The sequence below is a fragment of the Anopheles funestus genome, chromosome 3RL, assembly GCF_943734845.2.
Source record: "Anopheles funestus chromosome 3RL, idAnoFuneDA-416_04, whole genome shotgun sequence".
NCBI lineage: Eukaryota > Metazoa > Arthropoda > Insecta > Diptera > Culicidae > Anopheles > Anopheles funestus.
Window position 1 is genome coordinate 62,066,235 of NC_064599.1, and position 23,808 is coordinate 62,090,042.

The following is a 23,808-nucleotide window of genomic DNA, read 5'->3' on the forward strand; positions in this document are numbered from 1 at the left end:
GCTAACGAATCTGGAAGATCCACACACGTGAGACGCGTTTAATGCCAGATGAGATGTTAATTGATTGTGGCTAGAGAAGCTGGAAAACTACACGACCCGACAGTGAACCCTTTAGCTTAATGTGGCATGATGTGGCATCACGACTGTATTCACTGAGCAGCGGCATTAAACCGGAGATCCTCCTGGGAATGATCATTGGGAATGATCTCGTGGGATTTCTCGCAAATCATTCGCAAACTGGACTGTGGAGGTGTATCGGAGCGATATCGGTCCATAAGATCAAACAAACGCCAGCCAATTTCGTGTCTGCACCTAACGGAGTGATCGATGTTTGCATTGTTTCACCCGCAAGAACATTGTCCCATTTTTCGTGTCTATTTACCAATTGTGCACGCTCGTCTATCCTTTGGGGGTCGATGTGTTCGAATAAAAGTAAATGGATGACTCAACCACGGAGGGTATCTCCTGGCGCTGGAATTGAACATTAATCTATCTGCGATTGCAATCGATTGGGTAGAGTTGGGTATGATCTTTTTTTTGAGAAAGGCAATTCGCATCGTCTTAATGCGCACGGGTCAGACATCCAGAAGTCGATGACTAAGATTGAGTCATTTTCAACCAGGTTCCCAGGTGCACTCGAATCTTGTACGGATCATGCCGTCCAGGGGAACTGGAGCAAAAAAGAGCAAAAAAAAAAGGGGGGAAAATAACAAGAGATGGCAAGATCGTTGATCGTGCGTAGCCTGGATCTGAACGCGCTTTCTCGTACAGTATAGCAGGCGTTTCGGTCACTACCTCGACGTGATCGGTGTGACAAATTGAAATGCCGCGTATCCTGTCCCTTTAGTTGTAACCCTTCTCCCCAACCGATCCCAATTTCATTAGATGTGGAAAAAAGAAGAAAAAAAAACGCATAGCATAAAACATGGTATGCTCTATTTTTCTGCACAATTCTCCAAGTGGTTGAGATTTTTGTGTTTTTTTTTTGTTCTTGTTAGTGTGTGAGTTTCACTTACCCCTTCAACGTCAAAATGTCAGTGACGCATGCGGTGCGGTGCGAAAGTTGTCTTAAATGTCATAATAGTCGCTAAACTTGTTCGCGATAAATGAGACAGGATAAATGAGCAAAAGTTCCCAAAATGTGGAGCTATCTTACCACGAGTTAATTGGCGCAGCCTATACAGACTTTGTGTGGGGTGTTTTCTTTTCTTTTTTTTTTTGTTAAATCCGTATGCACTTTTACTAGTCAGATGAAGCATTAAAAAAAATAACAAACAACCGGCCAGATTGCAAGTTTTTGCTTATGCAGTGTAGAATTAACAAATGCGGATTTGAAAGTTGAAGTGGTATAATTCAAGGATAAGTGACGATCAAAATATTACTTTTGTTTTTTACGTTTTTTTTTTGTTTTGCATAGACAACTATCACTTCATAATTTATTGACAGCTTATGGCGCATGGCAATAATGTCACTATTTCGACAAAAAATGAGCTTTTTTATTTCATGCAATTAATTACCCTTTGGTAACCTTAAGCTCCCCCCAAAAGAAAGCAAGAAAACATTTGTTTCCCACTCTACAATCGGTCATCTTCCCGAACCTCATCAAGCTGCTCGAGATCATTAATCAATGAATCTCAAAAACTTCAGCAAAACTAAATAAAAAAACAATATCCCGTACAAATTAATGCGCAAAACGCGAAACGGTTGCAGATAACACGTGCCCGGAATGCCGGAATTGGCGAAGGTGTGATCGTTTTCCGTGATTCGTTTCGCGTCGTTTCATCGGTCGGTTTTTTTTGGTGGTTGATGGTTAGCAGAGTACAAGCCTGAAGAAGCTTTTTAAGCCCGCTATTTGGGCCACAATGGTGGTGGCTAAATACCGCTACAATGTAGAGAAGGAATCAGTTTTTACCGTCTTCAACCACTGGTTTTTTTTTTGTGTGTGTGCCTTCGTTCAGCTTTATCGACAAATTGGATGTGTTGGATGATTGTTTTTTTCTTCTCTCCCTCTCTTCTTCTTCCCTTCTTCTTGTTTATCACGGATTTGGGCTCAAACTTTCAATGGATACGGACACCTTAATCGCAACTAAAAAAACAGCAGATCGAAGAAGCAAAACAACAAAAAACACTACTAAAGACCTTAGTGACAAACTCGTTAGGGGCATTAAACGAGGCTGTTGCATGGTTGCGCGTGAGAAATTTTAATTTAAAGTTGGCCGGTTTAATCTGAGCACCAAACCGGAAGTAGAAATTGTTGGATATGGAAGCGTTTTTTTTTTTTTTTGGAAAACTTTCAGTAGAATATTTTACAATTTTTTAAACATTTCAAACGTAAATTTTCTTAAGGAATACCAAAAATAAACAAACAAGAAAACGTTATTAACCTTCTCAAAATTAAAGTTTTGCACAAATTTTTGACTCAATTGTGAAACCCCATTAGTTCGTTGAACCGAAACCTTCTTTTGCGATATTCTTCCCGCCGTTCCCGTTGTTCAGGTTTTGCTTTAGTGTGTCTTCAAGTTTGGAAATTCGGAATGGGCTTAAAACAGAGTCATTTCGCACAATGCGCATAATCGCCGTACACGCCGTACTAACTGACATTTATTTCTCTCATTGAAGGAATAAAAAAAAGAAAACAAAGAAACACACAGTTAAATCAAAAAGAAAACCGCAAAAATGTCACATACCAAATGCACGCAAATAAAACGAAGCGAAAACCAAAAGAGTTAAAATCTGAAACCAATTTGCTTTTGATGCGTGGAGCGCATTTTGGTTGTGTGATTTTGACCTTTTTTTTTGTTTTTGGGTTTCCCAGTACGAATTGCAGTTATTCTTTTCGTTTAATGTGTAAAGCGAAATCTGGTGCTTGGTAGTTGGCAGATAAAATGGCAACTTGGGCTTACCTTTCGGTCAACCTTTTCCCCCCCTGGCCGTACCAGAACCGGAGGCGCTTACACTGCTTATGTACGAAACGCACCCGAAGTGGTTTCAAAAGTGAAAACAATAAAAAAACGAAAATTTCGACAAGATTGCATAACTTATTTGGGAATTTGTTTGCCATTGGCACATGCCTTCCGTACCGGCGTTGTTAAACCTTACGCATTCGCACAGCCCGGGTATCGCTGAATTATGCTGACCGAAGCGCAAGGCCTTCGGTGAAAAGTTGAAACGAAACTTGTTCACCGGCAAACTATTCCCTTCGGGGTCCCCCTCGTGTATCAGTGCAAAAGATTTTTGTTTTAATTCTTTTTGTTTTTTTACGGAACCGGTGTGTGGTTTCGTTCTGGTGCCATTTGCTTCATACCCTACGTTACCGGGTGGCGAGGGGGTTCGTCGTCCGTTGCCCGGTTAGCTCTCTCTCGCGCTGTTGTGCTGAAGATATGAAATTTTTATTTCATTCCATTTGTTTGCGTTTTTCGGCACACATAAGAACCGGACATTTTAATGGCTTAGCAAATATGTTAATGAAGTAGAACGACGCTTTGACTGGTTTTTTGAAGCATTTTCGCTCTAAAACCCTTTCCCTCTGTCGCGCGCGGTGGTGTGATTCGAAAACCCGCTTAAAGCCCTTCAGACCGTGCGTAGAAACGGAACCGGAGGATCGTTGATCTGTACTTTATAGTTCCCTGTTCCACTTTAGGCTAGTGATAAAATTACCAAATCCTTAAAAGAGTAAAAAAAAAACACACAGAAACCAAATGGCATTCAACCGATCAGTTCGCATTGATAAGAGGATGCCCCGAAGCCGGGGCGGGAAATGTTTTGTACGGAAAAGAAAAATCGAATCGTGGAGACAAATATTCAGAGCGCTCGTGAATCTCCCGCTACGAGCGGCTTCGTTTTTGACAGATATTTTATTTCCATGCAGATTCCTGACTTTTGTTGTTGTTGTTGTTGTTTGCTTCTGTGCTTCTCCGACAAATCCTTCTGTCTTGGTAACCGGGGCCTGCCTAACGATGCTCATTTGACAGGTTTATTGAGGATTTTATTGTTGCTCTTTGTATGTTTTGCAGCGTCTTTTACATCTGCATCGTGGTGGTGGTGGATGTGACGGAATTTCAAAAAGCAGGCAAAGAAGAAACACGACGGTACTGTTATGCATTGATTGTTATTTAATGATTTTACTTCTGCCGGTGGTTTTCACGCGTTTGCTAAATTGATTCGTTCGACGGAGTGACGAGTTATGGTGGACGGTTGGAAATATTGAATAAAAGAATTTCATTATTAATTTATATTTTTAGTATATTGATACTTGAGATACTTTAGTATCGTTTCTCCAACTGTCTAACTTGTCAAACTAATAATGTTTTATCAGTTTTTTTTTATTAATAATTAATTATTAATAATATAATTAATAATATTAGGTGTATTAATGTGTTCGTGCGGTTTTGGTATTAATGCTCCCATTTATTTATTACATATTTATTGAATCTGGCAACACTGCCAATTTGAAGTGTCATTATTGGGCTACAATATCCACTATCTGTCATTTTGATAAATAGTAAATAACATAGTATCTGCGAGCACCGAACATGGCATCATTTGTACCAAATAATGTGTTTTTGCGGGGAGTTTTGCTTCATTATTTCAATATGAAGAAAAAGGCTGCCAAAAGTCATAAAATTTTGGTAGAAGTGTATGGTGACCATGCTCTAGCTGAACGAACGTGTCAGAAGTGGTTTGCACGGTTCAAAAGTGGCAATTTTGATTTGGAAGATGAGGAGCGTTCCGGAGGACCACGAAAGTTTGAGGATGGAGAATTAGAGGCAATACTGGATGAAGATCCATCACAAAACCAAAAAACACTTGCACAGATACTGGGAGTGGCTCAGCCAACCATTTCTCTTCGATTAAAAGCAATGGGAATGATCCGGAAGGTGGGAAATTGGTTGCCCTATGACCTGAAGCCAAGAGACGTCGAACGCCGTTTGTTCACTTGTGAACAACTGCTCCAAAGGCAAGAGCGGAAGGGATTTTTGCATCGAATAGTGACTGGTGATGAAAAGTGGGTACATTACGATAATCCAAAACGTCGTGCAACGTATGGATACCCCGGACATGCCACATCATCGACAGCCAAGCCGAATATTCATGGCGCGAAGATCATGCTGTGTATTTGGTGGGACCAGCTGGGTGTGGTGTATTATGAGCTGCTACAACCAAACGAAAAGATCACTGGGGAGGTCTATAGACGACAATTGATGCGTTTAAGCCGTGCTTTGAAAGAAAAAAGACCACAATACGCCGATAGACACGACAAAGTCATATTGCTACATGACAATGCCAGGCCACATATAGCGGTACCGGTTAAAAATTATTTAAAAACACTCAAATGGGATGTCCTACCCCACCCGCCGTATAGCCCAGACATTGCCCCTTCTGATTACTATTTGTTCCGGTCGATGGAACACAGCCTGGCTGACCAGCAGTTCCATAATCACCAAGAAGTGCAAAAATGGATGGAGGATTGGTTAGCGGCCAAACCGCCATCTTTTTTCCGCGACGGGATCAGAAAGTTGCCTGAAAGGTGGAAGAAGGTTGTGGAAAGTGACGGACAGTATTTTGAAAATTGAATAAATTACCATTTCGCCAAAACAGAGCCCAAAACTTTGGTTAAAAACCGCACGAACACATTAATACTCCTAATAATTATTAAATCTTTCGAAGATACCTGTCAAACAATTAGGCAACATTCAGCTATGAATTGATACCAGGATGTGTCATGCTCGAAGAAGATCTGCTCGAAATTCACATCATATTCATACATCAAATTGAACCAATTTTTTTTTTGAAAAAAATAATTGAAAATTACATACAAATATGACATTTTTTATTTATCCAAAATAAATTATTGTCAAAATAAATATTTCAGTTGACAGTTCCAAACTATAGAGAACGATCGTGACAGATCTGCTAGAAAAATGCTTTGTTTTGTCATTTGTCGAGCAGCTGATCGAATCTATTATTTAGAATCGGAAATGCGCAAGCTAACTAGTCTTGTATTCAGCAAATGTCAGTAAAAGCCAAACGTCAAAACGCGTACATAAAAACTAGAAGAAGATAAGATTGTTCCAAAATATTTAGTTTTTAGTATTGGATACTATTCTATTTAATCTACTATTGCCTTTTACTCATCTCTTGTAGGTTTACATCACAGAAAAAATATGACACTCGATGAAGACATTCGAGTAGGTTTTATTGTTACTTAGAAAAAAACGAGATCAGCTCAAATAGCACACTTTGCCGTCCACTAATGCAGGACTGTGACTGTGAGAAGAACAGTACTCGTTTAAACTTCACTGTGCCTGCCACTTCCCTTATGATGCTTGTCCGATATGATAGTTATTACTTTACCATTCATTCCTTCATCTCCTCGCCGGCCCGTAGATCAACCAAGAGGAAAGATCCAAGAGACCTAGACTCGAGCTAATGTTTCTGACTAATGTTTGTGTCCCAACCCGGCAACTCCCATCACACGCGAACGGTCCTTGAATTGAGGAATTGTCTAAGTTCCCTGTTCCTTTCCCCATCTCCCCCCCAAAAAAAAAAAACAACCCCACACCAACCATTCTCTTACTGCTTCTTTTAAAAAAATCTTCACAGTCTTTAATCGAAACGAAGTGGTAGCAGCAAACACACACAGCATACACAGAAACATAAACTTCCCTCCCCGAAGTAATAGTAAACACGAAACGAACGCCATTCACCAAAGCATTAGCCGTGTGTTCCGATGTTGTTCCCTGAATGGTGGTGGAGAGTAGAAAGAAAAAACAATTGACATAATTTCTGCGCTTTCTTCCCAGGTATTTGTGTTTTCATCTCAAATCACCTTGGTCACCTGGTTCTGTCCCTCTTGAAGCTCCCCCACCTTCCTTTTATTTCGAATTGCCACGCGAGAGCACTCTATCCGTTTATGTCTCACGGATCTTCCCGATTGCATTGATGTCACTATTTCTAATGGGGCGCCCGTGGGGAGTACCTCAGTCTGTGTCCACCTTGTGCGTGCGATAGAGAGTTTTTTTCTTCTTTCTCTTTACCTCATTTCCTCTTATTCTCCACTCCAAAAACATGACGCCGTTCTTGAGCAGCGTTGCTGTTGCTGAATGAAATTTCATTCATGGCAATAAATGGCACAACCACTTCACTGCACTTGATGGGGAGCTGGAGATCCATTTCACTTCGAGGCAACTATCCTAGGATAGGGCGTCTGTAGTGCTCTCGTTTTTTTTTTGCTTCTTCCCTTTTTCCCCCTTCATATTTCAGCTCTCCCTTTCGTCTTTCCCCACCGATGCTATCGTTCACGATCTTCGATCGCAATCATTTGAGCTCTTTTTCGGAGGGAGGGTGGGCAATGTTTTGATCTCGATCTTGCTATTCGCACGATCCGAACCGGCTTACCAGCCCCGCAGCAAGGTAACATCGAACGTGCTGACAGACGGCGTCGAGCTAGCCGAGAGCCGGAGATTGAGTCATAGCTCCGTAGCTATTTGCGCAGACACACACAGAAACCGCAAACCCATGTTCGAAAGGGAGTGTCTGAAGATCGTGATCAATCGTTCAGCCAGTTCACAAGTCTATCGTGTGGTGCGTGTACACACATCTAGCCCCAATTCTTGGTGGTCCTCGCATTGTTTGTTTTGCGCATGTGGGGAGAGAGAGAGAGAGAGAGAGTTTGCTCAAATCCTTCATTGATTTATCTTCAGCGATCTCTTCCTTCAAATCTCTTCAAAGCTCTCTAATCGATGTCATTGAACCTTTTGCCCGTGGTTGGTGGTGCTTTAATGCGAAATGAAAACAAATTCTTCGCCACGCATCATAATTGCTGTTTGGCTGGATTCTGTACAGTTTGCGCAGCATCCTCTTCCAGGAACATGTTTATCTTCTTGCGTCAAATACTTGCGAACAGGGTTCAGAAAAACAAGGTGGGACATTTAGCACGTGTTTACAGCCAATTAAAGGTATAAAAATGTCACTTATCGATACCGGTCCAGGAGAGTTGTTTTTTGCTTTCGAGTACGATCGTCAGTAATGATGATCGAACGGATGGAAGATATCCCATACACGCATACATGATGTAGTCATGCAGATAAGCCAGATTCTATAATTACTAAGAAAGAATTATAATGAAGCGAATATAAGATAACCCATTTGTTCGAACCTTCGTATCTGTGATAAATGGCTTATGTTCCTGCAAATTCTAGGCAAATCGAACAGTTGTGAAGCAGATTCATTCGACTTCTATAATACATAAATCATTACATTTCAAGCTAATTGAATTTATATTTTATCTTCTTCTCGTATATGTGTAATAAATATTACTTCTGAGAGAAAAATCAAAACGAACTTTATACGAGTGAATGTTAGATTTTTTTTTTAAATTGATTTAATTGTTACCACACGGCAATATCGCGCTGTTGTTGATTGTTCCTGAGGAAATATAAAAAAGTAGGAAACCATATGCTACCCTACCATTTGTTCATACCGGTACGGTCCAATCAATCAAACATCTCTCATCTCTATATGGCGCTTCGTTGTTGTGAAACGTAAAATCGAGGAAGAGCAACATGAAGGGAAGATGGGCGAGAGAGAGTGAGGTGAAGAAGGGACAATAATTGTACAGCCGCGTTGCATACATGCATGATTTATCTGCATCCAATTGCATTTGTCACTTCCATCATGTTTGCTTTTGATGAACCGGGTTGAGGGGAGGAAGTCAGAGAAAAGTGTCCCTGGGTGGGCAAAAGCGCTACATCGCGCGCATCGTAGATTATGAAATAGTGTAGCACGAGACCGTGCGAGATGATGGACGATTTGTTACCCGTCCAATTGGCACGCAACTGCACTTGCAGCAGCCGAGATGTAGCTTTTTTTTTTGGTTACCCCACTATATGCAGGTTCGATCGCTAATCCACGATCATCTTTCGCATTGGCGCTGAAATAAACCATTAGACCACCCGGGCCCGATAAATCTCACTTTCGATCGCAATTGCAAAACCATCGGAAACGAAACCCGCCTTTACAAATGTCCCATTTCGTGTGCCATTACCCGGCTACGAATGGTGAGATGCCGATTGGAGATTTCTCGCCATTTTATTACATCGTGCGGTGAGAGACTGCGAGCCGAAGCGTACGAAGCACCGACATTGGGGCTTGGAAAATTGATCGCATCGAGCGCCAAATGCTTTCGGAAAAAGGTTTTTTGTTGTTTTTTAAGTATCTGTTCGTACTTCCGGATGTGTGCACGCCGTTTAAACATTGTTGCAAAAGTGAGGTTATTTGTTTTATTGAAGAAAACTTAAAGAAAAACCCCTTGCCAATTGTTTGGATGAGAATTGAATTTTGAGGGTGACTTCTTGAAGGGGGAAGGGTAAAAAACATTGCTTAGTAAGCAAGCAAAAAAAAAACGGAAACATAAAAATAAACGCACAATTTGCAAAACAAGAAAAAAAATAGTGTGCTACAGCAAGCGAAAATCTAGAGCTCCCTCCCTGCCTCGGGTCGTTCTGTGTTTTACCGGCAAAAAAACCACAAAATGGGCACCTCGTCTGGTACAGGAATGTGGAAAACCGCGGAAAAAAGGGAAGGGGCATGACGGGGTGGAACCAACATTCCAGTCCCGTTCCATTGAACGCGTTACGATTTATGGGCGAAAAAAGGGGGGCGCAGCCAATACTTTTGCCCCCCCCCACCTCCCCCCCCCCGTGTGGGTGGGAAGTGAATGAATTGGGAGGGGTTTTTTTTTGTTGGTGTTTGTATTTTTGCTTGAATGATTTTTTTCGTGATATATCGTGAAAAGGATCTTTAAAAGGGGTGAGAAAATAGATGGAAATTATTCCGAAGATAAAGATTTTTCGGAACGAGCAAAGATATTAGATGCAATGACAAGCGGCAAGCGAAAAATTGAACCTCACACTGGGCGTGGAACTCACCTTCATCTAACCGTTGTGAAAACGTTTAGCGAAAGTGCAACAGCAGCTGCAGTAGGAATAAAAACACACAAAAAAAGAGAATGGAACACCGGAACTATCTCAAAAAGAAAGAAGAAGAAGAAACCTCCCTCCGGAGCCTCCTAAACGAAAAAAAAAAATAAAAGCCAATTTTCTTTCCTTTCGTTTCGATCGTTTGGTCCGGAAATAGACAGTACCGGTCGCTGCACCAGCGATGCTGGACGTAACTGACCGAGTTCAAACAATGGCAAATGGTAAGAGAAAATAAAGAGGGGGAAGGGGAGGAAAACAATCGCTGCGCTGCTTGGGAAATGGTTCACTATTTATGACAGTAGCGCCGTGGTAAAGATGGAAACGAAAGCGATCCTCACATCCCATCGCCGTCGTGATTGAGTGGTGTTGAACGGGGGGCCTATAGAAAGGTTTTTTTTTTTGGGTAAATAGTTTGGCTAATCGAATTGCATCCGTTTGGTGCAAGTAGTAGAAAGTCGCGGGTATTTGTGTTTTTTTTTGTTGGGAAATTGGAAATAAAAATAAATTTGACAATTTTAATTCGAAAGACTTAGATATACAGGAATTCTTCCGAGAATTAAAAAAAAAAGCTGAAAAGCCTTAGGTATTTTGGAAATTTACCTAATTAGAAGTTTCTAAAGCTTTTGCTATTATATTTCAAATTATATGTACAATAAAAGCATCAAATTTATATTGTGCAAAACATTTTCATTTTTTTTACCCAAAAAGTCACTAACTTCCATGACGTTTTCACGAAACGAATGTGTAACGTTTCGTGTATGGTTGATCATGAAAATTTCTCCTGCTACCAGTCATCGAATTGGAACGGTGTAACGCTTGTGGAATTTAATTAAATTCACTCATTTCGGTGATATTTGAAAGTATCGAAATTAAGTGAGGCAGTCTGCGGTGACGATGGATGCGTCGTTTGATCGGAGTTGAAGATGACGCTTTTGTGAAAGTTTTTTTTTTGTTTTGCTGTAAAGTAGAAAACCCTTTTATACAGGCGTGGGGAGATAAATCAAGATCAATACAAACGAAAAAAAAACGTGGGGATTGTGACATTTATTCCACTTCGATAACTTTTTGGGGAGTTTTAAATAAAGTTATATTTTTAAAACATTGCAACAGTTTATCAAACAGCTTTGAAAAATGTTTGGTTCAATGTCTTTGCCATACACCTAAATACCGATCAAACTAACCAATCATCACAAACCCACAAAACGATCACGATTGCCAAATGCTGATCGCAAATCAATCCTTGTGGTTGGATACGTTCGTCTGAAGAAATCGTACCGCACGGAGAGCCTCGTTGCACGATTCGTGACTCATCGGCCCATGCAATTATGACGTCCCCCTCAAAAGACGACAACAGCGAATGAGTTTCAATGGAAAAGGGAAAAGAAAAAATCACATCCATTCGAAACGCGCCGAAGAAGCGTCATTTGGTGTGGTTTACGTCATTTTGTGGGGCAACGGATTGTGGTTGTGCAGTGCCGATTCGTAAGCCGATTGATTATGATTGCAGACGGTTAGATCTTCCACGAATCCTGTGCAACACACTGGGTGTAGAGAAAAGCATGCACCCAACTTCAACACCTCCTTTGAAAAGTGTGGTTGCATCGGGGACGTCTCGAGCACTATCGGTCCTACGGATGACGATGATGACGGAATGTCAATGGATGCGGTCGATCGAACACGTGTTTGTGTGTGTCTCTAACCTACTTCAGCCACCGTTTCACCATTCACCACCTCTGGGAGGTTGTGGAATGAATTTCCCCCACCTCCTCCACAGACTCTCAGATGCTCGGAATCACAACAATTTCAATTAAAATTTAATGAATTTCCGTTTCCAGCAAACCGGGCAAAACCAAACTGCACCGCAAGATGATCGGCGCGAAAGGCGCACGCTTGATCGATTGATCGGCACGTTATGCTTGGTTGCACACTTTTCGTCGGAAAAGTCACCGTACCCGCGACCGTTGCGGCAGCAAAGTTGTCAATTAGCACGAAAATGTGCCCGAGCGCATTGCTCACGCGACTTTGCACAACGGGTGGGAGGGGAAGGGGGGTGGTTGGGGACAACTTTCAACTTACGGCCACGGGCTTATATTATAATCATTCAATTAGGAAAGGATTGTGCGCTGATTTTTCTGCCCGCGTTTTCCTACCCGTGCAAGGCCGCCAGGAGCCCGGCGAATGCCATCTGGAACGAGTTTAGTCTTTTCGCTTTTTTTTCTCGATCTCTCTCTCTCTCTCTATTTCTCTGCAGCGTCCAACTATAGTGTGGCTGTTGCTAGTAGCCATCGTGGTGCCAACCTGTGGTCGATTGGTTGCATTGCGATTTATTATGGTTATTAATTAGATGAAGATAATTTTCACCTGTGCACTGGGGAGCGCTACCGAGTAAAAGAAATAGCAGTACCATTAAGACTACCGAGGAGACAGCCACATGGTTCAACATTCTTCGCGAGCCACGAACGTCTCAAAGCCGTTTTGCGAACGATCGTAATCAGCCTGTGAGCCGTTCGTGTGGTCCGTAGCAAGATAGCTGACATTTTGGATCTCGGGATCTTCGCGACTCGCCGTGCTCATCGCCGCACCGGCTTACGAACCGTCGGCTCGTTGAAACGTGTGTGAGTCAAAACTGGTCAGGGATGACTTTTACGATCGACCATATTAATTATCGTTTATGACTTTTTCCAATCCTAACCGAGCACCGGTTTGCTTAACGAGACCCAAGACGTGTGAATATTTGGACAGCAGATGCCATGTTGGGAATGTGTTGCTACAATGTATGAGGTCGTTTGACAGTTGTTTAGTACAAGTGTCAGTGTGGATACTAACACAGTGGAACACTACTTATCCGGGCTCGTTTAAACCGGGTGTTTGTTTATTTCGGGCTACTCAAAAATGACAGCTCTAAACAAATATTAAACTATGATATTAATTTCCCCAATTTCAATAAAGATTAGACATCAATTTTTCCTGATAAATCGCAGATTCTAAAAAAAATAAAAATCCATTTTATCCGTTTATGTCTGGCAAAAAGTCTGGGTAAACGACACTTCACTCTCATGTAACCAAGTTGGTGTGCGATGCTTTCAATGCGCTGCATGCACAATAATAGGTAATGTCTGGAAGAAATCTTAGACGATGGAAATTATTTTCGTTTAGTTTATTAACTCAGTTGCTAGTCGCTATGTTTTACCCAAAAAAAACCTGATAACAGAACTGTTTAAAGAGCTGCTGACACACTCATATCGAAGGTACGAAGCATTTTCTGCCTGACGTTGTCGTTAGTAAAACTAGGTCTATTATCGTTTTACGTCTTCCGTGCTATGCCATCATAGTTCCCTTCCCGTGTCGTTTTCCCTTACGTAATGGAACAAACCCCGGTTCGTCTGGAACCAGCGCAACAGGAGCAGAAAATAAATAATCTTCTCCACCACAGACGTTCAAACAAATCTAGTATTCCGAATTTGAACGTTACTAGCAACTGCACCTGTCAAAACAACGGACAGCTCGACCTGCAAGTGACATTTGCACGCGGCTTCGATAATGCAGCAGATTTTGTTTGACCTGAATCGCTACCACTTTTTCCCCTAACTGCGTTTCAAACGTGTGTAGTATCTTGAATCGATTAGAGACAAACGTTATTTTTAACTCCAACGCTATTTAGTTATAGATTATTATCGATCTGCTTGTAAATTGTATCTCTTTCTTCTCTTCCACATTACGACATCTCAGCAGATATGGATGAAGAATGCTATCCGGCAATCAGCATGAATGGCAACAGCAAACATCAGCACATCATCCACAGGCAGAATCACACGAACTCGCTGCTGGCCAACGGTCAAACGCGGGACAGTAAACCTACCTTTGCCGGTATGTCGCTGCTAGCCAACGGTGGCACTGGTGCACTTCTGTCCAATGGAACGGCAGCAGGTCAGCAGCAGAACGCACAAACGGGCACAACTGGATGTTTCACCAGCGGGCTCATCAGCAACAACAACAATAATCACCTCGCGGTGAACCATAACCTCAACCTCAAGGATAGCATTATTGGGCTGAAAGGGCTGACCGGGTTCGGTTCGTCATCTTCCTGTCACGATTCATCCTCCTCCACATCCGCCAGCGACATTGATATCGATGAGACGACGGTCAAGGAGGAACCACTGTCACCGAGCTCGAGCTGTCCACCATCACCGATCGGTTCCGGTTGCGGTGGAGGCGGTGGTAGCGGCGAAGGTGGCGGAGGTTCCCTGCTTAACAGCTATGGCGTTTCATCCGTTAACCTTGGAGGAAACTTGTCCGCCTACAACCATTCGGATCTCGTCCTCGAGCATAAGGTAATGTGTTGTCCAGTTGCTCAGAAGAGCCTAAGATACGTTCTTCAGTTTTTAACCTCTTTATTTCCTCCACAATGGTACAATCTTTGCAGAATGGTTCCCTCCAGCTGTCATCCGCAACACAGAGTCTGCTGAAGAATCAGCAGATCATGATTGCTACCAGCATTCCGCAGCAAAGCTCCACCTCCCAGCAGCAGAAGCTTGTAATGTCCAAGCTAAACATCAAGATGGAACCACAGTCGTCTGGATTCGGGCTGCCACCGACCCCACCGTCCTCGCTACCGAGCGACGAATCGGAGGGTAACCAGAGCCCCGAACATCACGTCTCCCCCATGTCTCCGCCAACCGACATCGGTAGTAGCACATCGAGTGGCGCCAACTCGACGACTTCCAGCCGCCGGACGTCACTGCATGCGAACACCGGGGGTGCCGGTTCCGTGATCGGCAGCACCGCTGGTGGGCATTCGGCATCCACTACCTCCCGCCAAGCGTCCACAGCTAGTCACCACAGCTCAGCTGGTTCATCACCGTCCGCCTCACAGTCGACAACCAGCTCGTCGAGGCAACCGATCCACACACCGCTCATCAGTAGTCAACCGGTAACTTATTCCAACTGAGCCCAAAAACACGATTTTAAATCCGAATATCCAATATTAATGTTTTGTTGTTGCACTTTCTTCACCTTACAGAAGGGTTCCACGGGAACGCTCATCTTGACGGAAGAGGAAAAGCGAACGCTACTGGCCGAGGGATACCCTATCCCAACCCGGCTTCCGCTGACCAAAGCCGAAGAGAAATCTCTCAAAAAGATACGGCGGAAGATCAAAAACAAGGTAAGGATAACATTTTCCAACAACTCCAAGATCTATACCCACTCTCGTCTTTTCCGCTCATCAAACCTGCTAACTCTCCTTGTCCTCTTTTCTAGATCTCCGCCCAGGAAAGTCGGCGGAAGAAGAAAGAGTACATGGATCAGCTGGAGCGCCGCGTAGAGATACTAATGTCGGAGAATCTCGACTACCGCAAACGGGTCGAGACGCTCGAGGATTGCAATCAGAATCTGCAGACGGAGCTGTCCAAGCTGCGGCAGCTCATCACACGACAGGGTGCCCGGAAGGCGTAAAGCCCACCTACTACCGGAACCCGGGGCGTAAACACAAATGTACAAACTAATGCTAATGCTTCCCCGTAGACGCGAGTCAAATTGGGGGGCGAACGAAACCGATTGGGGTGTGATCCGGAAGGAAGCCGTACCGTGTTATACCACTAATAGGCGATAGACCCAGATCGATCCGATCGAACCGCGGCTCCTGGGGAGGAGTTTCGTGCAATAAGGAACATTTGCGAACGATAGAAATGATCTAAGTGGCGCTCAGTATACAGACCAGAGAGCGTGAAAGTCTTCCGCACACAGAAACCATTCTAGCGAAGTTAGTGTCCAAACAGAAATGGGAATGTTGTTATTTCGTTACGCGTAAGTTGTAGGGTACGTGAGGCTGGAAAAGCTAGTTAACATTCCAAACTAGAGAGTGGGTGTTGTTTTTTAAAATAATCGTATTCCGTAGAAGCAGGCTAGAACTCGGACCGGGATGTTTTGCACGTTAGACATATTAGAGGGGGGGAAAACGTAACACGCGGTTTTGGGGGGTCGGGAATTCGAAAACGTGTGCCTTGTTGTTTTGTAGGTACCGTTCGAGCGAATTCATTTGTCCGGATTCGGAAATGGAAATATGGTGGCTACCTTGGGACCGAACAGCGTTGAATGGTGAAATGGGTTTTAAGGGTTTTCCTTATGCTTTCCTTTGGATATAGTTTGTTACCTAGCTTGAATTTTTAACTTAAGCATTTATACGCGGTCGTTGCGAAGAAATGTCGCACGATGCGATGAAATCTGCAAAACAGCGCCACCTAGCAGTCGCTAGAGCAAACCAGGTAGCGTACAGATTCTTTCAACTGCGAGCGATGTTTTACTATCAACGGCTCCGCGTGCTTTGTTTACGTCTTTTAATCATCGTACGTGTTCTTTTCCTAGTAGCTGTTTTTAGTACATTTGAGGTAAAGTTGCAATTACGTACGAAAAAAGCTATCCTTTTACAATGCACTTCCCCTTACGAGGTATTAAGTTTGTTAGGCAACACACACCACAAACACACTAGAGCTAGCTACAGCACCAAGTTCCACTAGCATACCAGGGCGCTACAATTAGCAAATGTAGCTGTAAATATGGCACTTCGTTCTGCGTTTGTTCAAACACACCCCCACAGGGTACTTTCCTTGCGACGGGGGAGGTAATGCGAATGAAATCGACATCAACAGTTCGGGACTGATTCGGGTAAACTAATTACGTTTTCACTACGCAATGGTTACATTTGCTTGTTTGTTTGATTGTTGGGTTGTTTGATTAATTGTAAGTGACATTCATTTGCATGCTAAAGGGCTGTCCCTTTTTCTTTAAGGCACCCCCAAAAAAAGGCGACAAGAAAGGGTTTTACTTTAAGCGTCCTGTACAGTGTGGTTAGCAGTTAAGGATTAAACGCCGTTTTTTTTTTTTGCTGGTGCAACAAATAGCAAATGCAAATGATGTGGTAGATTTATAACTTTGTACATAACGAGCGATTTCGCTTGATACGGAAACCTGTTCTCGAGTGTCAAATATTTGTCAGACATGTTTGTTTTTACCAGACTGCACGAATCATGTGTGAAGAAACAAGTTATCGAAAGTACATACAATAATACAAAGTAATGCTGTACTTATCATACGTAAGCGCTACTACAATTATGCCGGTAATTTACTGGTGCGGATATGCTTTTCTCGTGATGGATTCGACTATCGGTCGACTGCCTGCTGCTGACCTGGACCTGGAGGGAACATATTTTCTTATGCCTGCTTTTTCGTAAGGCAAACAGTCGTTTAGAGCTTTTACACTTATGCTGTAGAGAATTGAATGTGGAGAGAGGGGGAGAAAAAGCGTAGCAAACATATTTACAACGATGTAGGCTGATAAATGTTTACCTTTTAAAAAAGTGATCCCATTCTTAGTGTTCACGCTTCGGAGGGGACTAAATGGACCCGTTATGGTGGACAAAAGCGTAACATGAAAGGATGGGAATACACTTAGCTAAGATAATACACAATTATACAACAAAACAACTATATACTTTAGTGCGATAGGAACGATAAATCAGATAAATCTATTTATAGAGAATGTCTAAGGAACCAGACGATGACTTAAGTATACAGCGTTTAAGAGCAACAAAAAAAAAATAGCATAAATTTATAAACTATTAAAAGCCGGAGGCACTTCTTCTCTCACGCGAAGCAGAAACCTAGCGCGCGGGGATGATGGAATTCATCGCAATTCATCGCACGATGTTATAGCTAAAACGTTCATTTCATCCGTGCAAATATTTCGTTAGTCGGTAACGTTTACTTACATGGTTTTAGGTTTAAGCTTAGGGTTTCATTACTTTGACTTTGTGGGTTTTTAGAGTAACCGATGGGGGCGGAATCACTTCACCGTTTACTCTAGGCGAAGCAATCGGGAACTGAAATGGAATTATTAACAACAACAACCACAACTACAAAAAGACGACGCAACCTCTTTCGGACATTTTTTGCAAATAATCGATTCGGGAAGCATCAAATTCTGCCATTTTAATTATTTAATAGCATTCGTAGGCGCGTAAGAATGATGTGGTGGGAAAGGAAAGGAGGGAGTTAAGGTGGGGAAGCAAACCGTTACACAACTGTCGCAATCCATCCATGGGTGAGTCGATGAAAGATGGAACCTAGTTGTAAGTACGCGATGGTTTATGTTGTATTAAACAGATACGATTCGTTAGGTTAGATATAGTTTTTTTTTCTTCTTTGCTTTGCATAGGTTAAGCAACAGAATTAGATGAAATTGAACTTAATTTATCATGCACGTTACGGAAGGAGAGCCCTTACATTACCAGCATGACCTTATTTTTCTTTAAAAAAAAAATGACACGAACGTCCAACTATCTGCGCGTTCGGAATTTGAAAGTTCGGGCAAAAAGTGTTAACGTTACCGTGTTTGCTCGTGTATGTATTGCATTTGTTTTAAAGATGTTTTTCCCTTAACGCAGTTTTGATCTATTCGTAAGCAAAATCAATCACGCTCCAATGACTGATCCATCTTCTTGTCTCTTTAATTTATAACCAATTGCACACAGTGCGTGCTGTGGATTTGATGCAAGCTTCGATACGTATTCCTTTTTTATTTTTCCTACTCATTAAAAAAGCTTGTTGTAAAAGAGTTTTTTTTTCTCTCGTAAGGTGCAATTTTCAAATCTTAATTATGAAATTTTTAAACAAAACAAAGCAAAACTTTCATTAGTAAAACAAAACAAAAAGAAAAAAAAACCCTCTGTGCAATCGAAGATATTATAATAATACTTGTTTCGTTACTTGTTATACTGTTTGCTTTATGACAAACACAAAAGATTATTATTTTTTATCATTTTTTTATGATAACTATTTGTTGGTTTAGAAAAATTTACTTATAATTACCATTTTGTTTTTTTTTTGGCAAATCTGTTCTCAGCTCAGTAGCTCAGCTGAGGAAAAAAAATAATAATGCTAAAACAATTTGTTCAAAATAATTTTCGAAAAATAATTTCATACCACAACACGGTTTTACCTTTTATGAATGTTTTTTTTTTGTTTCTTTTGCAATGTCTGTATGTGTGAAAATGCATCCGTTCTAATGTTTAAACAGTTCTTAATGTTTAAAAATATCTTTTTTCCGCTTAGATGTGGCGCGAAGCGTATTCAAATGTTTTATGACAGTGTTTTGTCTCTCTTTCTCGGATCAAACCCTAACCTAGGACATTCCGAAGCATCTTGCGCGTTGCTCGATGAGTGAGAAAGAATGAGGAATTACAAAACAAAACATGTTCCACACCGCAAGGCAGCACGCAAGTCAAGTCAAGCTAAAGGTGGAAAATTCTAAACCAATTTTCAAACCGACTGTGGCATTTGCACTCAGCCAAACACACACATACACCAGACACATGGCTGTTGCACCTAGCTGCATACAGGTTTTTTTTTCGCGAGTGATGCAGTCACTATTTTTAGGCCACTTGCACAGTCAATCTCAATTCCGTCGTCGGAACGGTCGGTGCAAAAGCGGATCAGTAAAAGGCGTACGGGAAATGTGCACGATAGAGGTAAACTACGGTACACTGACGCATGGGTGCACCACTGTAGACACATACAAGTAAGAAGCAGAAGCAACAACAAGATAAACATAATGCATTTACCAGACACAGGGAAAAGGAACATAGGCACACAAACAATCAACGGACGGTTAAAAAGCGTAAACACAGGGGGGGGGGGGAGAAAAAATCGTGTAGTAGAGAACAAAAAACCAAAAAATGAACACAAGAATAGTGGAGACAAAATGGTAACACACGCTCCTTTCCCAGCCCAGACAGGAAGTCGGACTGTTGGACTGATTAATAAAATCACAAAACCAAGAAGCATCCGGATGAGGGATAGTGAAAACAAACACCAGATAGTGATCCTTCACTCCGAGTAGGGGAAAAAACAACAACGAATAAGGCAAATTGATAGTGTGTAAGTGTACTGTAATGGAAAAGTTCTGGGACTTAGACACTTACAATTAAAAAATAAGTTTCGTTTAAAATAGTTTCTTAAACACCTTTTTTTTTGTTTTGTTCATTATATTGCCTTTTTTCATTAAGCATTATAGGCTTCAATCTGTTCCACTTAGCATTAGCCGTGTTTCTTCAGTTTAGTGTTTAAGAAGATAGTGTTTTTTTTTTGTTTGTTTGTTTCAACTTGTTTAATGTGACGTTTCGTGATGAGTCAAATGGGAATTATAGCAACAAAAAAACAAAAATTCCCGAACGTGCTCAACCGAAAATACCACACAGATACACACACACAAACGCGGAGGAATGGAGGAAAGTGCGATACTACTACTATATGATGTGCAAGTATAGGCGGAAAACAAAAACAAAACAATATGGGTTCGAAATAAAATTTCCTCACTTACATTATTGTAACGAGTAACCAGAAATGAAAAGGACTTCGAAGCGTTTTTTTGTTTCGTAAATCAATTTCCACCCTCCTTCTGTTCAATTCTTCCCTCTGAGCAAAGTGCTTTGTTTCTTTTCCCCTTTTGTTTTTGTGTATATGCGACGACCCGGGGAAAAGAAGCAAAACCGTGCACACCAAGCGAGCAGAGGGATGTCAAAAAAATAATGTTCATAAACGAAAGATTCCACCACGATGGGGGTTTTCGATTCGCCTCACAGACTCTGACCAGCAACATTTTACGACGCGAAGTGCCGGAAAAATTGCCATTCCATTACAAAGCCATTCGACGGGGTGTGTATACCGGGATAAACTGGGAACGTATGTGTGGAAATGGAAAAGAGGACACCAGACAATCCGGCAGGGGGAGAAGGAATGTTGGAGAATGCTGAAGGGAAATGCTTATCCTTCGAACAGCTGTGAACGGGTGTGATTCTGTGACGAGATCGATAATAACGTCTCGACTGCAGATGAAACGGGCACTTTATACCACGGTCAACATGCTCGGTTGGTGATAGTTTTCCACGATGATGCAAAACTGCGCACAGCATCCATCTGAGAGAGATATATAGAGACAGAGAGAGAGATTTAGGGAGAAACTATACGCGGCAATAGTTTCTACTCTTGCGTGTTCGTTAAGGCGACATTGGACGCGCACGTGTTGAGGAAGGAAAATTTGCGCGGAAAATGGAAGCTTTTTTGGTGAGAAGCTTTCGCTTTTCATTACCGCGAAACTTGGAAAACTTTTATCTCAGCCAGGTTACTGTTGTAGTGTTTTTTTCAGGACTTTATGATGTACAGTCCGTCGTATAATTATACTTTCAACAGCTTTGTTTTTGGAAAGAAATGCAAGAAAATCTTTTTTCTCAGAAGAATAAAGAACAGTCAATCCAGAAGAGACTGAACTGATGTGGGATATTAGCTGCCAGAGCTGAATCGCCTAGTAATCCAACTTATTTTTATATTTTATCATAATTGACAGCAACAGTTTCAAAAAACTATAAGAACAATGTGAAAAGCTTGAAAAAAATATATTAAATAATTTCTAAATTAAATAATAATTTCAATTATGGTTTTTCGATTTTTGTTTTACTAGAATATTTTTCTTTCAACGACAAATTTAAAACAACCAGCGACACCTGTTGGAAAATTTTAAAACTTTTCGAAGCTTCTTCTCATATGGTTACCATAAAATCCATTAGGGGCGCTTTAATTTTTTATAATGTTTTAAGTTTATTAAACTAAATGAATATGATGATGAAAAGTATTTTTTCCTTACCCTTTTCCCTTCCTTTTCCTTATGGACTAAAGAAAAGATATTTTTAAATATTATTTTCTCATCCGCAATTAACTAACTTCCTTTTTTATTACCGTGATTAAGAAGAAAAAATGTTTTACTCCCAATTCCATTTCACGCAATTGGTGTTGTAAGCGCCAGTATATCACGATTCGTATTGGTACGATTTTTAACCCTTTTTTCTCAATTCCTGACCCCAGACAACTCGTTTCTGGTTGACCTTGGGGCGTGTTTCGTTTCGGGATCTTGTTTATCCATTTTTTCCCCTTGTGCATCTTTTATATCCCATTTAAAACAGGATTTATACTCTCTCTCCTTCTCTCTCTCTCTTTCTCTCTCTACGATTCTTTCCAGTTGATTTGTGTGTATGGTTGGTTTTTATTATCACCGTATGCACACCACCACAGCACATTCGTTTAGCGCGTGATGCAGCTAAATTGCATTGATGCAAGTGGAGTTGATGCAAACAGCAAGAAACTCGTACGGATTCTCATCGTTCACGGTTTCACTCTCTTGCAAATGGTGTATTCCACCGTGGATCAATTTGCTTCTAAATTGTCATATTTTTATTCCAATTTCTTTCTCCCTCCGCGTAGATGCAGTTCCGTTTGCGGATGCGCATCACGATGCTTGTGGGATCGTAAATACATCTTCCATGAAACGAAGAAACAAACGAAATATTTGGTTCGTCAAAACTAATGGAAGTAATTTATACTTTAATATAAAGATGACGAAGTTTAACTAAGTTTTAAATGTGAAAATCAGTGTAAATAGGGATGAACTCCCAATAAATACAACCGAACCCAAAACTACCCTCGAAAAGGCTTCTTTCAACCCCCAGCTCAAATGAAACAGACTGAACCTGTCAGGGAGAATAAACGAGACCAAGCGATTGTCGGTAACAGGATTTTTTTATTCTCCTTTAAGGACTCTCTCACCAGGATTTTCTCCACTGGTAGAAAAAAAACATTATGTGGGAGTGGCCTTCAGCAACCCAAAATAATAAAAAAACCTCTCTGCCAACTTTATTTTTTCCAAGTAAAAAAAAATACATCTCAAGATGCTACTCCTTGCAAAGTTGTTACTCTCATCTTCGAGTGTTTCTTGTGCAGTTTTAAGGATTCGCCCCCTTCTTAACTATAGACAGCGAAAATAGCAAAATGTGTAACCTCTGCAAGACCTTCATAAATGCCGGCGTTCGGTTAATGAATCGTGATTAATTGATGTCTAATTGCATTCAGAATCTGCTGTTGGGGTTCCATGGGGAAAAATTATACGCTACTTACTCATGCTCAAGATGACATTAAATACATGTCATAGTCTAGAATATTTTTTTTTATTTTGAGTTGAGCAGATCAAAATATACTTCTTGTAATAATAAAACAAAATTGTTGATTATTAGTCAAAACTAGAATCTAGGTTTAGCGTCTGAAACGACCGTTGAATAAATTGTGGCATAATTTTAAACACTGGAATGCTGGAATATTTTTATGCTAATTTATTAAAAATTTCTTAATTTCAAAAAATAAAATTAGGTTTTTTTTTAATGTTTTATTGTCCCGCACAAGCTAATGTTACAAAATATTAAAATACTTGTCATTCTTCTGTCGATACCATTTATCTTTATTATTCACTTCTATTTACCTACACCAGTCAAAGGCCTTTTCGGCAACCCTTCTCATAAAACAAACACAAACAACATCCCCAAACCAGTCCGTAATCCAGGGCTGTTTAGAAAACAATTTGTTTTGCGTTAGCTATACTTTGCATAAGCGGTTTGGAACGTATCTCTTTTTTTCACGGGTATTTCCTTACTACAATAAACCCTTCCGGAGGTGGACCTCCAATGAGAAAAAAACAGATAATAAATTCCGGATGCTCCGGTGACACTTGACTCCCAGGTACGGTAGACCAATCATACCTGAGGGCAAGCGAAACGTGGTCAAGGACGGAAACCCGTGGAAATTGCTTCGAATGACAGGGTAATTGCTAGGAAAAATAGATGAATAATTAAAAGTGAAGTTTTGCGCGATGGGATTTTTTTTTATTACACTTCCCCAAAGTAAAGGCGACCAGGCGTCAACGGTGAAGACGTTTCACTTAAGTTCCCTTAAC

General features: G+C 41.2%; 1 protein-coding gene across 3 annotated transcripts in view; it reads left to right on the forward strand.

The window, feature by feature from the left end:
- The window catches only part of LOC125767332 (cyclic AMP response element-binding protein A), a 103,492-nt gene extending 82,148 nt beyond the window's left edge, over positions 1–21,344 (forward strand). Inside the window, exons 3-7 of one of the 3 annotated variants that reach the window (XR_007418760.1) lie at positions 13,710–14,311; positions 14,404–14,910; positions 15,001–15,144; positions 15,240–19,913; positions 20,050–21,343. Coding sequence is in view for 2 of the 3 variants with exons in the window: in XM_049433809.1 (XP_049289766.1) it covers positions 13,710–14,311; positions 14,404–14,910; positions 15,001–15,144; positions 15,240–15,434 (1,448 nt within the window). In the remaining variant the exon portion in view is untranslated. Of the gene's footprint in view, positions 1–13,709; positions 14,312–14,403; positions 14,911–15,000; positions 15,145–15,239 lie in introns of all 3 variants that reach the window. The other 2 variants (XM_049433810.1, XM_049433809.1) reach the window with 2 other exon arrangements.
- Positions 21,345–23,808: the final 2,464 nt, after the last annotated feature.